The following is a 15,085-nucleotide window of genomic DNA, read 5'->3' as shown; positions in this document are numbered from 1 at the left end:
GATACTGACTGCTTTTTAAATTCCCTTTGTTCCATCTGGCAGGAAAAATTAACCCTCTCATGCTGTTCTCTAACTTGGGCAAAAGTATTTACTTCATTTGGACTGTCTTCGATTAGCAAACTTTCATGCTTTTTTTCCTGTCCTTTAGGATTCTCAAATCCGTCAGAGTACAGCTTACAGTTTACATCAGCCTCAGGGAAACAAAGAGCATGGCACTGAAAGAAATGGTAGTCTATATAAGAAAAGTGATGGGTATGTACCATTAGACAATTACTGGAAAAAAACTGCAGTCCTGTGATCCTATGTAATTTTAATACTAATTATACATAAACTTGAGTCACTTTTGTTTTTTTTTTTAAACCAGAATCAGAAAAGTATGGCAGAAAAGGAAATGCTCAGTTAAAAATGGTTTCCTTACAATTTCCCATGGTACAGTAAGTATTTGTTTACAGTATTTTATGCATGTATTTGGTTGCTAATACAAGACAAACTATGTTGTTGTATATTTATAGTTTGGAATTTCTTAGATTCCTCATGCAGCATCTTGAATTAGATGGCCCTATCTTTTTATGGCAGCCTTGCAAAATTGCCATGAGAATTTAAGAACCCAACTACAAACTCTTATCATTTACCCTTTATTATGCTGATTGCTGATAATGAAACTACATGTATTTTACTTTCCTGTTTTTTTTTGTTCTTGGGTAAATGGGCAAGTAGAATTTTGCAAGGCTGCTGTAAATATACAGTGAAAAGGTATATTGAGGGTCACTTTTTAGATTATCCAGTATATCTCTTATAATCAATATTGTTGTTTTGAAAGGATAAATGCTTCTTAGGGTTGATGTATCTTTGTTTCAAATTTGATTATGATCTCAATTTCTAGCTATTCATAAAAATGAACCATCTCCCAGAAAATTTAGCTCTCAGATATGCTTGTCTTTATTAAATATGCAAGTTGTAAGTACTTTTTCTCCTATAATAATATTCAATAATAGCTACAAACTTGTGGATGACAGGAGAGGTCTCGGAAGCCTGGAGAAGGGATAATGTAGTGCCTGTCTTTAAAAAGGTGGGGAAAGGAGGAGCCGGAGAACAATACCAGTCAGCCTGACTTTGATACCTGGAAAACTACTAGAACAATGTATAAAACGTTGAATTTGCGAATACCTGGAGGCTGAAGGGGTAATCACTAGCAGCCAGCATGGATTTACCAAGAACAAATCATGCCAAACCAGCTTGATTTCCTTCTTTGACAGGGTAGCTGATTTGGTGGATGGGGGAATGTGGTGGTGGACATAATATACCTGGACTTCAGCAAGGCTTTTGACACAGTCCAACATGACATTCTGCTAAGTAAGCTGGAGAAGCATGGGCTCCATAGAACAATTGTTAAGTGGATACATAATTGATTGAACAACCATAAACAAAGAGTAACTATAAATGGAATGATGTTGGATTAGAGGGAGGTTTCAAGTGGGGATCCGCTGTTATGACTTGGATGTAGGTACAGAGAGCATACTGATCGAGTTTGCAGAATACGCAAAGCTAGGGGGACTTGCCAATATTTTGGAGGATAGAGCTAAAATTCAGAGGGATTTTGATAAATTGGAGAACCTGGCTATAGACAACAAAATGAAATTCAGCAAAGAAAAATATAAAGTGCTACACTTAGCGAAGAAAAACCAAAACAAATACAGAATGGGGGAAAACTGGCTTGGCAGCAGTACTGCTGAGAAGGATCTGGGAGTTGTGATAGATCACAACCTCAACATGAGCCAGCAATGCAATTCTGTTGTGGCCAAAAAAAAAAAAAAAAAAAAAAAGGAAAAGCAATTTTAGGTTGCATTAATAGAGGCATAGCATGCAAGTCTCGGGAGGTGATAGTACCACTCTACTCGGCGCTGGTTAGGGTTCAGCTGAAGTACTGTGTCCAGTTTTGGTCACCAGTGTATAGAAAGGATGTAGAGAAACTGGAAAGGATCCAGAGGCAAGTGACAGATGATCAATGGGATGGAATGCAAGCCATCTGAGCAAAGGCTGAAGGAACTGGGTATGTTTAGTTTGGAAAAGAGGAGATTGGTAGCAGTCTTCAGATAATGAAAGGTAACCATAAAAAAGATGGAGAAAAGTTGTTCTCTTTTTTGTCACAGAGGGCAGGATAAGAGGCAGTGGGTTCAAACTACAGCATAGCAGATTTAGATTAAATCTCAGGAAAAACTTCTTAACTGTAAGAACAGTAGGACAATGGAACAGACTGCCTCGGGAGGTTGTGAAGCTTCTTCACTGGAGGTTTTCAACAGGAGCCTGTATAGCCTCTGTCTTGAATGGTTTAGACATGGCAAATCCTGCATTTTGGCAAGGGGTTAGACTAGATGACACTTGTGGTCCCTTCTAACCCTATGATTCCATTGTTCAGGGATCTCCATTCCTTTTAGTCATGTGGCCTTGCGTGGATTTAAGTGGGGCGTGCTTTCTAAGCTTTTCTCAGTTTCAGAAGCAACCATCTTGAGGCAGTAGCTGATGCCATGATATGACTCTGTATACTTTATATGTTATTGCTTGTCAGGTGTTCTCTGACAGTGATGGAGGATCTTTCGCTCTATCAATCATTTACCTGTAAGAGTAAATATTTTCTTGTGTGATGGGGTGTGTGTATGCGCACGGATACATATACACAGACTTTCATTGATAATAATCTAGTACATTTAGGACAATCTGAAGTCTCAGGAAATTAGCAGTCATATAGGCAGGTTGCAAGATAGCGATTTACTAATTCAGTGCTGAAGAAGAACAGAGACATCTCTCTTGTATTATATCAGCAACTGGAGATTGTCTGGTGACACCTTCCTGATTGCAATATTTGCCTGATTGCAACATGCAGGGATGAAAAACCCAATGACAGAAACAGATTGAGCCATGTAACTAGCAATTTGTGTGGTTCTTGGATCAAAGAGTTATGAATGAGACCTTTCTGTTTTCAAAAAACCTGAAGCTGATTTGTGTACAAAAAACCTAAGCCGGAATCTGCCAGACTTTTGCAAAAGAAAACAAAGGGAGATGCTTTAGTAATGAATGCTTTCTTCCTTTATTTTTGGAGATTGTTAATGTAACTTTGCCTTCTCTAGCAACACAGTTAATAGTCAAAAGAGATAGTGGGTTCATGTTTCCCATGGCTGACTCAGGATTAACAACTGATTTTGTTTCATTCTGTTTGAGATGGCAATAAGTCATCCCAGCAGACATCCAGATTTGCCCGTTCTACCCTTAGAACCTAGAAATCCCTTCAGTCCCTAACAGCATGCCTCTTAAAGTGGAAGAGAAGATTTAATAGTTTGGATCTCAGGCCCTTCTTATTGCTATAGCAATGTACTAAATGATAAAATCAGCTAATTAATGATAGCTTAGTTAATGGCCTTCTGCTCTTGCCCCATTTAAAAATTATTTACATAGTTTCTACATGAACCAACCTAGAATTCTTCAGTGTTCAGTGTTATGTGAGAGACCTGGATGTTTCATTCCAGAAATCACCCTTTTTGCTGCCTGAGTCTGCCAAGGGTTAAAGTGTCGTGGATACAATTTATTCCTTTAAGGGATAGGGAGAGAAGGCTATAGTTGTCTAAGTGGCAGCATTAATTAATGCTGAAGGAGTGGGAGTTTTCATCTTTCATCTTATTGAATGATGAATTGGATTGGATTAATTAGCTGTCAGGAGGGTACAATAGTAACCTTATGTCATAACCATACAGCTAAGGGTAGCCTAGAATTCCTCCTTACCTGTAAGGGGTTAAGAAGCTCAAATAACCTGGTTGGCACCTGACCAAAAAGACCAATGGGGAAAGAAGATACTTTCAAATCTGGGGGGGGGGGGGGAGGGCTTTGTTTGTGTGTTCTCTGGGGAAAGCAGAGAAGCATCGGGTCAAAAAACTCTTTCTCCTATAAACCATCCTGTACAAGTCTCTGATACTACTAAAAAAGTAAGTAAATAAGGCAAGGCACGTTAGATTACCTATTGTTTTCAACTTGTGAATTTTCCCTTTGCTAGAGGGAGGTTTATCCCAGTTTTCTGTAACTTTAAAGTTTTGCCTACAGGGGAATCCTCTGTGTTTTGAATCTGATTACCCTGTAAAGTATTTACCATCCTGATTTTATAGAGGTGATTCTTTTACCTTTTCTTTAAATAAAATTCTTCTTTTAAGAACCTGATTGATTTTCCATTGTTCTTAAGATCCAGGGGTTTGGGTTCGTGTTCACCTGTATCAATTGGTGAGGATATATTCTCAAGCCTTCCCCAGGAAAGGGGGTGTAGAACTTGGGGGAATATTTTGGGGGAATAGGACTCCGAGTGGTCCTTTCCCTGGTTCTTTGTCTAAATCACTTGGTGGTGGCAGCACACTGTTCAAGGACAAGGCGGAATTTGTGCCTTGGGAAAGTTTTTAACCTAAGCTGGTAAAAATAAGCTTAGGGGGTCTTTCATGCAGGTACCCACATCTGTACCCCAGAATTCAGAGTGGGGAAGGAAACCTGACACCTTAAAATATCTGAGGAGTGAAGCAGATACTATGAAGAGGTTCAGAAATCCCAAACCAGTGCTATAACTGTACAGTTACACATGAAATCCAGGCAGCTACTTGTGTTCTAAGCAGAATGTCATCCAACTCTCCTCAGAGTAGATTTAGATGACATGATTGAAACACCAACAGGTGGTTGAATCTTGTCTAAACCAAAGTTACCATTATTGTTGCAGGGGTGGAGGTGAGCTGGGTGGTAGTAACTGTAAGAAACTTAGACAAACCATTTTGTGGTGTGAGAGCTCCGTGATATGAGGCATCCGATTGGTTAGAAATCACTTTTAGGGTTGAAATGGTGGGTGTGCATTTAAATGATAATATGGTTTTGGTATCAATATTGATGTTGATTTATTCAGTGGAATGGACTAATCTCAATTTAAAGATGCTTTGAGATGTTAGTGTTTCCAAAATTAGGATGCTCGCATCTTGAAGTGTTTGAAAAGTGGTTGCAGCTACTTTTCTAGATACCCAAATGCTGATAGAAAGGATTGGGAGAGGACTCCCAACTGGGTATAAAGACCAGAAGAGGCCAGGCCCAGATATCTTCAAACTAAATTGGAAAATCTGTGCAGAAGACATCTACTACTTCAGGTTTCGCATCCCACCGGAAATTAGATTAATCCTGAATATGCTTTATGCTCTGAGTCCAATACATATCTTGTGATTCCAACACATTTTGGAATATTTTAAAGTACTTTTTAATTTTAAATTGTTGGTAAATATAGCAAGCTATATAACTAGCATGGTATAAAATAGTTCTGGCTGGTGACTTAGACATCAAAACATAAAACATTTAGCAAACTAGTTTCTCTATTTCAAGCTTCCATTCCAGTTAGTCATCTTGTTGGGAGAGAGTTTGTTACATCAAAATGTTTAACAAGCCAAAATCAAGAAATGTTAATGTTATGAACATTATGGAGAGAGTGCCAAGAAAATAGACCCAAATTCATGTTTGCAAGAAGTTATTCTGTTGCTTAATTCTAGCTTGAAAGAATGTTGGTCTCTAGTAATCTAAAATAATGAAAATTGAAATCACTGCATAATATATAAGTTTTCATTGCCTTCCAAACAAAAATCCCTTCAGAAATGAAGGGAATTCAGCCTGCTTATTTGTTTGCATCCAAGACTTCTCTGGGTACAGTTTGCTTTACTTTGTCCTGTAAGCATTCTGTAGCTTCATTGTCCCAAAAGACATACGACTTTCCATTGTGCGAGGCTCTCAGGTTTATTGAATAGAAGAGTGCAGATTCTACCCCTTCTTTTTAATATGTAATACTCTTCATGGATACCAGGCTTATGTAGAGGAACTTAAATCTGGAAAGAAAATAATTCTCTGAAAACTCTTATTTCCCTTGTTCTTGTGCTCCTTTCACTATTTTATTTTTATCCTTCCTCAGCTCCGATGATGTCAATATCACTTTTCTGCCAGCTCCATCATTTTATTTATTTTATTGCAAGAGAATGTATATGCTCTTTCTTTATTGATTTGTTCTTCCTCCTTGTTTAAGTGTATTATTGTCACCAGTCAGTTTTCAAGAAGTCAAGTCAGGTCTACTTTTTTAGGGATTCTCATGTAATCCAGTAACCTAACACTATTTCTCCTTTGCGTGATAGTCCCTGTTGTATTCCACTGGGGGTTATGCATGCGCACCATGCATCTGGAGCCAAAGCATTTGAAAGTAGTGTCCGTTGGTCCACGCATGTGCCCTGGCTCACTTTGTGATTCTGCCCACGGGAATGAAGAGTGGGTGTACTGACCGCCTCTCCAGTTCTTTCTCACTGCCACATGGTCCAGGTTGGAACCGTCAGTGTCCACAACTTCGGCTTCATTCTATAAAATAAGAATGGTATAGTTTGCAAATAATTATAACAGTTTTAATAGTTTTTACAGTTTAGTGTTTTATAGACCTATTTGTGTTAGATTAGACTCCCACAGGGAACCTCCTCCTCCCCCCACTCCCCCCCCATATATATCCTGTTTGGATGCTGGGCTATGCTTAGGACTCTGGGCTTCAAACTCTGGGTTTTCTGTCTGTGATCCTTCTCAGTGAGCGATGACCACCAGCACTGTCTGTACTGCTTTGGGGAAGCCCATATCGTGGCAAGGTGCGGTATCTGCCAGTCATTCCCCAGCCATACCCAAGAAGGGCGTGAACTTCATCTCCACAAATACATCATGGAGAAGGTCATGAGGCCTCAATCGGACACAGCCTGGGGACCACCCTCCCCCAAGGACATCAGCCTGATTCTGCAAGGAATGCGCCTCCTGCTGTGAAGTCCGACTGGTGTGGGAGAATCTACCCCCACAGACCCCACAGTGCGGTCTTTTCAGGAAACTGGGAAGCACTCTCATAAGCATGAGACTAAGTCTTCCTGGAAATCCACTTCAAAGAAGTTGGATTCAGCTGTAAGCAAGCCCATCAGCTTGGCCCATGTGGACTTAGGACTTCCTAAATCCCAGAGGCACGATAAGAAAGCTGCTGGTACCCCATGCTATGAGGGCCCCTCTGACCACTTATTAACCCTCCTAAAGGACATACTGGGGGGCCTTGGGACCAGTACTCCCCTGAAGAGTCAATCTGATCTTCCAGGGAGTCAGATTTGCTCCTAGATCCAACAGAGGAGGAGGAATATTCCGCTCTGGATGAAGCAGTGATTCCTATGTCCCTTCCCCCTTCAGCTCCCCAATGACTTCAGGCAGTTCCATGACTTTCTCCACAGAGTTGCTGAAGAGCTTCAGATTCCTTTTGAGGAGATCCAGGACTCTCAGCACTAACTCTTAGGCATCCTCCACACATATGGATTCAACAGAATAGCTCGCGGATCACTTCAGCAGGTCCTTCTCCACTCACCACGGGTGGTCCCTTATTCTGGACATCGCAAGGGACATCTTCCAGAGGTGGGGGGCTCCCTTTATAGACCCGTTTGCTACCCATGACAACAGGAAATGCCATCAGTTTTGCTCCCTGAGGAGGCACAGCCCCCGGTCTCTTACGGATGCCTTCCTGTTGACATGGACAACTTACATATACCACATCTTTCCCCTCATTCCACTAATTCACAAGGTTCTGTTGAAGATCAAACAGGACCGAGCACGGGTCATCCTTATAACCCCGGCGTGGCCCAGACAGCACTGGTTAACCACTCTCTGAAGCCTTTCGTTGGAGCCCCATATCCGACTCCCACTGCACCTGGCCCTGATCACTTAGGATCATGGTCAGCTGCGGCACCTGAACCTCAGCTCTTTGTCTGACAGCCTAGAACCTTCATGGCTGAATCCTGAAGAGCAAGCTTGTGCAGAGTAGAGCCCTACCAGGCAATAGAAAACTCTCCAGCAGGGCAATTTACCTGGCAAATTGGAAATGATTCTCCATCTGGTCTTCCAAATGTGGGGTTCTGCCTACACAGTCCTTATTGCAGCTTGTTTTGGAGTCCCTTCTACTCTTGAAACAAGGTCTGGCCCATTCTTCAATCAAGATCCGTCTGGTGGCCTGGTCAATTATTTTGCCCAAAGTGGTAATTCGTTTCCTCAAAGGCCTGGAGAGGGAGTTCCCTCAGATAAAGGAACCAATCCCTCCTTGGGACTTAAACCTTGTCCTGTCAAAGTTGATGGGCCTGCTCTTTGAGCTGCTAGTAACATGCTCACTGTTGCACTTCTTCCGAAGGTGGCCCTTTTAGTGGCCATCACTTTGGCTAGAAGAGTTTTGGAGATCCGAGCCCTCACCTTCGAATCCCCACGTACAATCTTCTTCAAGGATAAAGTGCCGTTACGCTCAATTCCAAAGTTCCTCCCATAAGTGGTTTCACAGTTCCACTGCAGCCAATCAATGTTTCTATCAGTATTCTATCGTAAGCCGCATGCAGATAGGGAAAAACAATGTTTGCACAGATGTTAGAAGGGCCCTGAAGGACCAAATCATTTGGCAGATCGACTCAGCTGTTCATAGCCGTAGCTGAGAGAATGAAGGGGCTCCCCATCTCTGCTCAGAGGATTTTGTCTTGGATCACTTTGTGTATCTCGGCATGTTACAACCTTGCAGGGGTCCCTCTTCCACCTAACCTGACTGCTCACTCCACAAGATTGCAGGCCTGTTAGGCCGCTTTCCTTGCTCAAGTTCCTATTTAGGATATCTGCAGGGTAGCAACCTGGTCCTCCGTGCACACATTCTCGGTGCACTATGCCATTACCCAACAAGCCAGAGATGATGATGGTAAGAAGAAACTGAAGGGGTGTTGGCTTGGCAAGGCCCCTTATACCAGCGCTATGAGCAGGCGGCACTCGGGGGTGCTAGAGCCGATTTGATGGATACCACTAAGAGAAAAATGCTGGCAACTGTGCCCGTGGCATGCAAACATCTGCGTTTTTTTTCTCACCCCACTCCCAACTCACTGGTGGTTCTGTTCGCTTCTGTTCGAAAGAGCTAGACAGTAACATCTTTGGTCTACTTCTGCTGATAAAGAGGGCAAACTCCTGGATCTGCTGGAAAGAAAAGTCTTCTTGTCATCCAGTCTCCAGTTCAGGATAGCCAATTACCAGGCGCTAATAGCTAAATACAATTTCCTGAACTATGCCAAGTTTGAGAAGTTTTTTGACAGCCTTCCGCAGCAGGACAGAGCTCGTTTTCTGATAGATGAAGGCAAACTCATAGCCAGCACCACTCCCCAATCTGTAATTGATGCTGCTGATATTTCCTCTAGAGCTGTATCTACTGCCATTATCCACAGGGAATCACGGCTCCATGCATCAGGGTTGCCTAAGGAGGTCCAGAATACCATTGAGGACCTCCCCTTTGATGAATCACACCTCTTCAACGAGAAGACAGATGAGTCCCTCCATACCATGAAGGATTCCAGGGCTACTCTCTACTTGCTTGGTATATACACGCTTGCCCGTAAAAGGAAGTTTCACTGCCCGTCAGTCTAGATCTAGACATATGGCTCAGCAGTTTTTCCATCAGAGACCCTATGGGCTACTACATAAGACACAGAGGGTTCAAAAGTCCTGCTTCCCTATACCCTCTGCAACAGGCTCTGCGTATCATTCTCAGCCTCCAGCTCCACGTTATTTTTGATGGGAACTCAAGAGCCACGAAACACTAAGCCTAATACTTCATGAGCCCCACGCAACATGTGCGGGTTGGCTAGCCCTCTTATTGCACTCCAGGTGTTGAAAAACAATGGACAAATGGGTGCTGAATGTCATTCATTCTGGCTATATGATGGAGTTTGCATCCCTACCTCCTCCAAAAAAAACCCTCTCTGCCCACTTCAGGGACCACTGTCACGAGAGTATTTTCAAACAAGAGGTGAACTCCTTACTGCAGCGAGGAGCAATAGAATACATCCCTCCTCAGTACCAAGGGAGAAGGTTTTACTTGACTTACTTCCTAGTACCCAAAAAGAAGGGCGGTTGGAGACCAATCCTTGACCTCCACCATCTCAACCACTTCATTCACAAACTCAGATTTTGCATGGTCACATTGGCAGCTATAATCCCATCTTTAGGAAAGAGCATGTGATTTACAGCTCTTGATATGAAGGATGCTTACTTTCACATAGACATTCATCCTGTCCACAGACGCTTCCTCAGGTTCATGGTGAGTTCCGACTATTTTCAGTTCAGAGTACTCCTTTTCAGAATAGACTCTCCCCAGAGTCTTTACCAAGATATTCTCGGTAGTAGCAGCCCATGTGAGACATCGTGATCTCATTGTCTTCCCCTGCCTCAGCAATTAGCACCAAGTCCCACCAGGAAGTCTGTGTATCAACTCACTGGGAGTCAGCATAAACACGGAAAAATGTGTCGTCCCCCTCCCTCCCCGCCAAATCTTTGGATTTCATCAGGGAAAACTTTAATTCTGTCACTGCAAGAGAGTACCTGCCCAGGACAGGTTCCAGGCCATGAACAAATCACAAACAACGCTGAAATACAGGTCAAGTCATGTCTGTTTCTCCTAGGTCATATGGCCTCTTGCACCTACGTCACCCCAATTGTCAAGACTCCACCTTTGTTGCCTTCAGACGTGGCTGTAGTCAGAGTCATTTCTCCTTTGCTGTGGTTGACAAATCCGCATCATGTATGCGTGGGCGTCCCCTTTCACCCTTCCTCTCCAGACAGGACCATTATTACAGGTGCATCCCTATGAGATTGGGAAGCCCACATGAACAGCCATACCGCACAAGATACCTGGATGTTTCGAGAGTTCAGGATGCACATCAGTATTCTGGAGTTGTGTGCACTCCAGAAGGCATGTGAGTCCTTTCTTCCATTCATCTACACTCAGCATGTCCTTATAAATGTCAGACAACATAATGGCTGTCTTCTACATCAGCAGGCTGGGTGGAGTGAGATCCACCGCCCTGTGTGCAGAAGCAGTCAGCCTCTGGAATTGGTGCATCAGCAATCAAATTACCCTGTCGGCAGCCTACCTTCCGGGAAAGCAAAATCTGCTTGCAGATTCCCATAGCAGACATTTTACAGTCAACCATGAGTGAAAGGTCCACGTCTTGGTACTGTGCAATATTTTCACTCTATGGGGAACCCCAACCACGGATCTGTTTGCCTCTCAGGAAAACAGAAAATACACCACATATTGCTCCAGAGGAGCCCTTGGTCACCACTCCCAGGGTGATGCTCTGTTTCTTCCTTGGTCAAACCACTTCAATTATGCCTTCGCTCTGCCTACTGCTCCTGCCATGAGTTCTACGCAAAATCTGTCAGGACAGAGAACGGGTCATCCTGATCCTGGGCCCTTCTGGCTCAGACAATTCTGGTTTCCCAACCTCCTAGGCATATCATCTCAACCACCAATCATCCTCCCGACATTTCTCGAGCCTCTGACCCAGTGGAATGGCAAGATGAGGCAACCCGATCCGCGTCCACTCCACCTTGGGTCTTGGCATTTGGATGGGCATCATCCTTAGAACGTTCATGCTCCACAGCCATACGAGACATCCTCTCTAATAGTAAAAAGGACTCTACTAGAAAATGTAACCTAATTAAATGGAAGTACTTTTCTTCTTGGGCCCATCAAAATGGCATTCTCCCAGAAATTGCAGGTATTCCTCTCATCTTATACTATATCCTATCTTTGAGGACATCGGGTTTGTCCATCAGCTCCTTCCGAGGAGCTGCGATCAGTGCATATCATCCATTTTCCTGGGACTACTCGATCTTCGCATATCCACAGACAAATAGATTCTGGAAAGATTAATAAGAACTTTCCCACCTATTCAGAAGCTTACTCCCCAGTGGGAACTAAACACTGTTCTTTCAGTACTCACATGTCCCCACTTTGAACCTTTAGTTTCTTGCTTCATGTGTCTCCTTTTCATGAAGGTTGCTTTTCTTGTAGCCATCATCTCTGCTAGAAGGGTTGGTGAATTTGGAACAATGATGGCAGATCCTCTGTACGCTATATTCCATAAGAATATGGTTTCTTTGCCTCTACCCCCCAAATTCACCTCAGAGTCGTTTTGGAATTTCACCGTAACCAGTCGATTCACTTTTCTGTGTTTTTCCCAAAACTGCATTCTTTTTACCTGCAGAGAAAAAAATCAGTTGGGAAGTCCCTGAGACTATTCATTGTTATAGCAGCGTCAGAGGGCATGTCATCTCCACCCAGAGAATTTCCAAATGGATCTCTGGCTGCATTCTATTCTATCAGCTATCGAACCTCCCTCACCCCCACTACCCCACATGGGGCTCTGTTCACATATTTCTCTGATGCTTTATGCATGCATAACCCACGGTGGAATGCAGATAGGGACCACGCATCTCGAAGAACCTCCAGTTACAAGTAAAAAACGTCCTCATACTAGCTTGGTTTTACAAAAATTTCAGTTAATATATTGTAAAGCCTTAGTTTCTTTTATCAGATTGGTAGGTTAAACTGATGACCATGCTTATTGTTGTGACCTCTTAAGTTCTTTTTGATCTATGTTATGCATTATTCTGTCCTTGCTATTTTATTTACCAGATTATTTAAACAGGTGACTAATTTTTGTCCACAGAAGCAATAACTGCCCTCATTTAATTTGGTTTCTGATTTAATTGCTCTAGGAAAGTGTATAGCTAGCTTTTGTTTGTCGTGATGTATGTGATTCCTGGATTTCAGCCACCAAGATGGTGTCCTCATATACTGGAGGGAGGGGCAGCTATTTTAGGGAGAAAGTTGAGATATTTATTTTTTAACATCTCCATTGCCCTTTAACTTTTTTTTTTTTAGGAAGACCTATTGTTGGATTTTACTTTTAATGAAACATGCCATTTCTATTCAAAGAGAAATTGATGTAGGAAAGAGGATCCCTGTCTGAAAGTGCTGAACCTTGGGAGCACATAGTATGTTGGTTGCCTTGCTTTTAGGATGTCTTTGGTAGCTCATTTTTACCTCTCCCAGCGTCCCCGTTCCCCCAAGTATATGCTTATTTTTAGAGAGTTCTGTAGTGAACTGTTTGTTCTCCAGCAGTGTGGCTCTATAATATATGGGAGAGGAGACAATTACTTGTTTTTCAAAAGGAACTATAGTAATAATAATTGAGCCACACTTTCCCTCCCTCCTGTCCTACTAGAAATAGTAATGGAAATATTACTAGAATGGAAATGATTTCATTTGATTAGAAATATTTGAATGATCAAGGCAGTTATTGCTTTCGTTATATCTGTTTCCTTCAGACAATTATTACGGTAAGTTAACCAAAGAGGTGATTTATAAAATGGTACTAGACCCATCCTTTACAACTAGACTCCCCTCACTTTCACCCTAATTACACCCATTCTGTCAATAGGAAAGGGAGTCTAGGTTACATACTTGGGAACCAGAAAAAGTATAAATTAAAGTATTGCTTGCCCTACTCTTGTCTGATACCCAAAAAATATGGGTGCTAGCCAGTTTTGGAAACTTTGTGGTCATACTCAGATGTTTTGTAATAGAATAGTATGCTTAGCTGCAGGCAGATTCTACCTACAGACAAGCAAATTCTTAATCAGTATGCATCTTACTAAGGGATATTACTTTGTGTGTTTTTTATCTTTAAATAGGCTAACCGACCTCCTGCAAAACTCAATCTGTTAACTTGCCAAGTGAAAACAAACCCAGAGGAGAAAAAATGTTTTGACCTCATATCACGTAGGTTTGTTGTTTAGTTCCTTAGGTCTTTACCTCTAGTAAACGTCCAAGGTTCAAAGATTGTTTCAGAAAATGTATTAATAATCAGATTTAAAATATTAGTTTAATATATGTGCAATATGTTACCATTATGACATTCCCTCTTTAAAACTCTTTGCCTTTCATCTGTTTCTCATAATGTTTCTTACCAAACTTGTTCATTCGCAAAACTATTCATGTTTAAACATGGGCTTGTTCCTTCATTTCATATGATCTTACATCATTCTTCAGTGGGGTCACGGTGCTGAAGCAGTAACAACTACAGTGTTTCCAAGATCAGTTATGATGTCCTAATTGCAGAGTAATTACTTCCATACAGACTCAAACAAAAGATTTAGAGCTGTGACAGAAATTTTTTTTATTAAATTATAAGTGTATTAGTGTCTTTAATAATCACAGAGGAAGCAATGAAAAATACTTTTTCTAAAAATTGATTTGATTTTGATTGATTGATTTTCTGAATTGTGAAATGCCCAAATTAAAGATAAAAAATATGAACGTTAAAGATTTGTGTTATAAAACTTCTATTAGGATGAAATGTAATTGAATAGTGGAATTTTTTCTTTTATTTGAGTATCCTGAACATTTTTATATTGTTTTTATAAAGTTAATAAATGCATGCAGTACATATTACAAGAATGTGTACATGTATACTATAAAATAAACAGGAGACACTTACAATTTTTTCCTTTGTTACCTATCATTAGTGTCGTAAATGTACACAGTGGACCAAATTTTCTGCATGTTTAAGTGGGTGAAATGCTATTGAAGTCAATGTACCTGTATCTGTTTACACCAGCAAAAATATGGCTTTCATATTCAGCTTTATCCCATTGAAATGTTCATTTTCTGTTTTTATATAAATATAACAAAGAACGAACCATAACATAGTAAAACCTTTTTCCAGGACGGGAAGGAGGGGGAACCAAAAACAGATGCACATGTTCCAAATGGAATGGCTGACATAATGGAATGATCCACTGTAGAGTTTCAACTTTTATACCTAGAATGGATGTAACTTTTCAGATATATTAAGACTAAATCTCGTAGGCCAGTATCTCTGTTACCTTCCTCAAAATAAAAATATATTACACTTGAATAATTCAAGGCCAGTGTCTTGTTTTTTTGAATAACTATCCTGTCTACCAGTAACCAAAGCTATTAATATCTCCACAAGTAGGTGCACCTTAATAACTTCTGGTGTTTTTATTTTATTTTTAAACCCAGTTGTTACCTGCTAAAAACCCTAATCGTGCAATTATATTTTTTGCTTTTGGAAACCTGTGGATCATTTTACACCAATGTGTGTCCTCTACTCCTATTTTTAAGATTTTGAATAAAAGAGTCATG

General features: G+C 41.3%; 1 protein-coding gene across 5 annotated transcripts in view; it reads left to right on the top strand.

Moving 5' to 3' along the window:
- The window catches only part of ASAP2 (ArfGAP with SH3 domain, ankyrin repeat and PH domain 2), a 164,733-nt gene that overhangs the window by 100,950 nt on the left and 48,698 nt on the right, over positions 1-15,085 (top strand). For all 5 annotated transcript variants that reach the window (XM_037894095.2, XM_037894097.2, XM_037894096.2 and 2 more), the window contains 3 exons: positions 149-252; positions 365-434; positions 13,609-13,696. In XM_037894095.2, coding sequence (XP_037750023.1) covers positions 149-252; positions 365-434; positions 13,609-13,696 — 262 coding nt within the window. The remainder of the gene's footprint in view (positions 1-148; positions 253-364; positions 435-13,608; positions 13,697-15,085) is intronic.

This window comes from Chelonia mydas, chromosome 3, assembly GCF_015237465.2.
Source record: "Chelonia mydas isolate rCheMyd1 chromosome 3, rCheMyd1.pri.v2, whole genome shotgun sequence".
NCBI classification, from domain to species: Eukaryota; Metazoa; Chordata; order Testudines; family Cheloniidae; genus Chelonia; species Chelonia mydas.
Note: the sequence above shows the minus strand (reverse complement) of the source record. Positions and strands in the feature narration are given on the sequence as shown.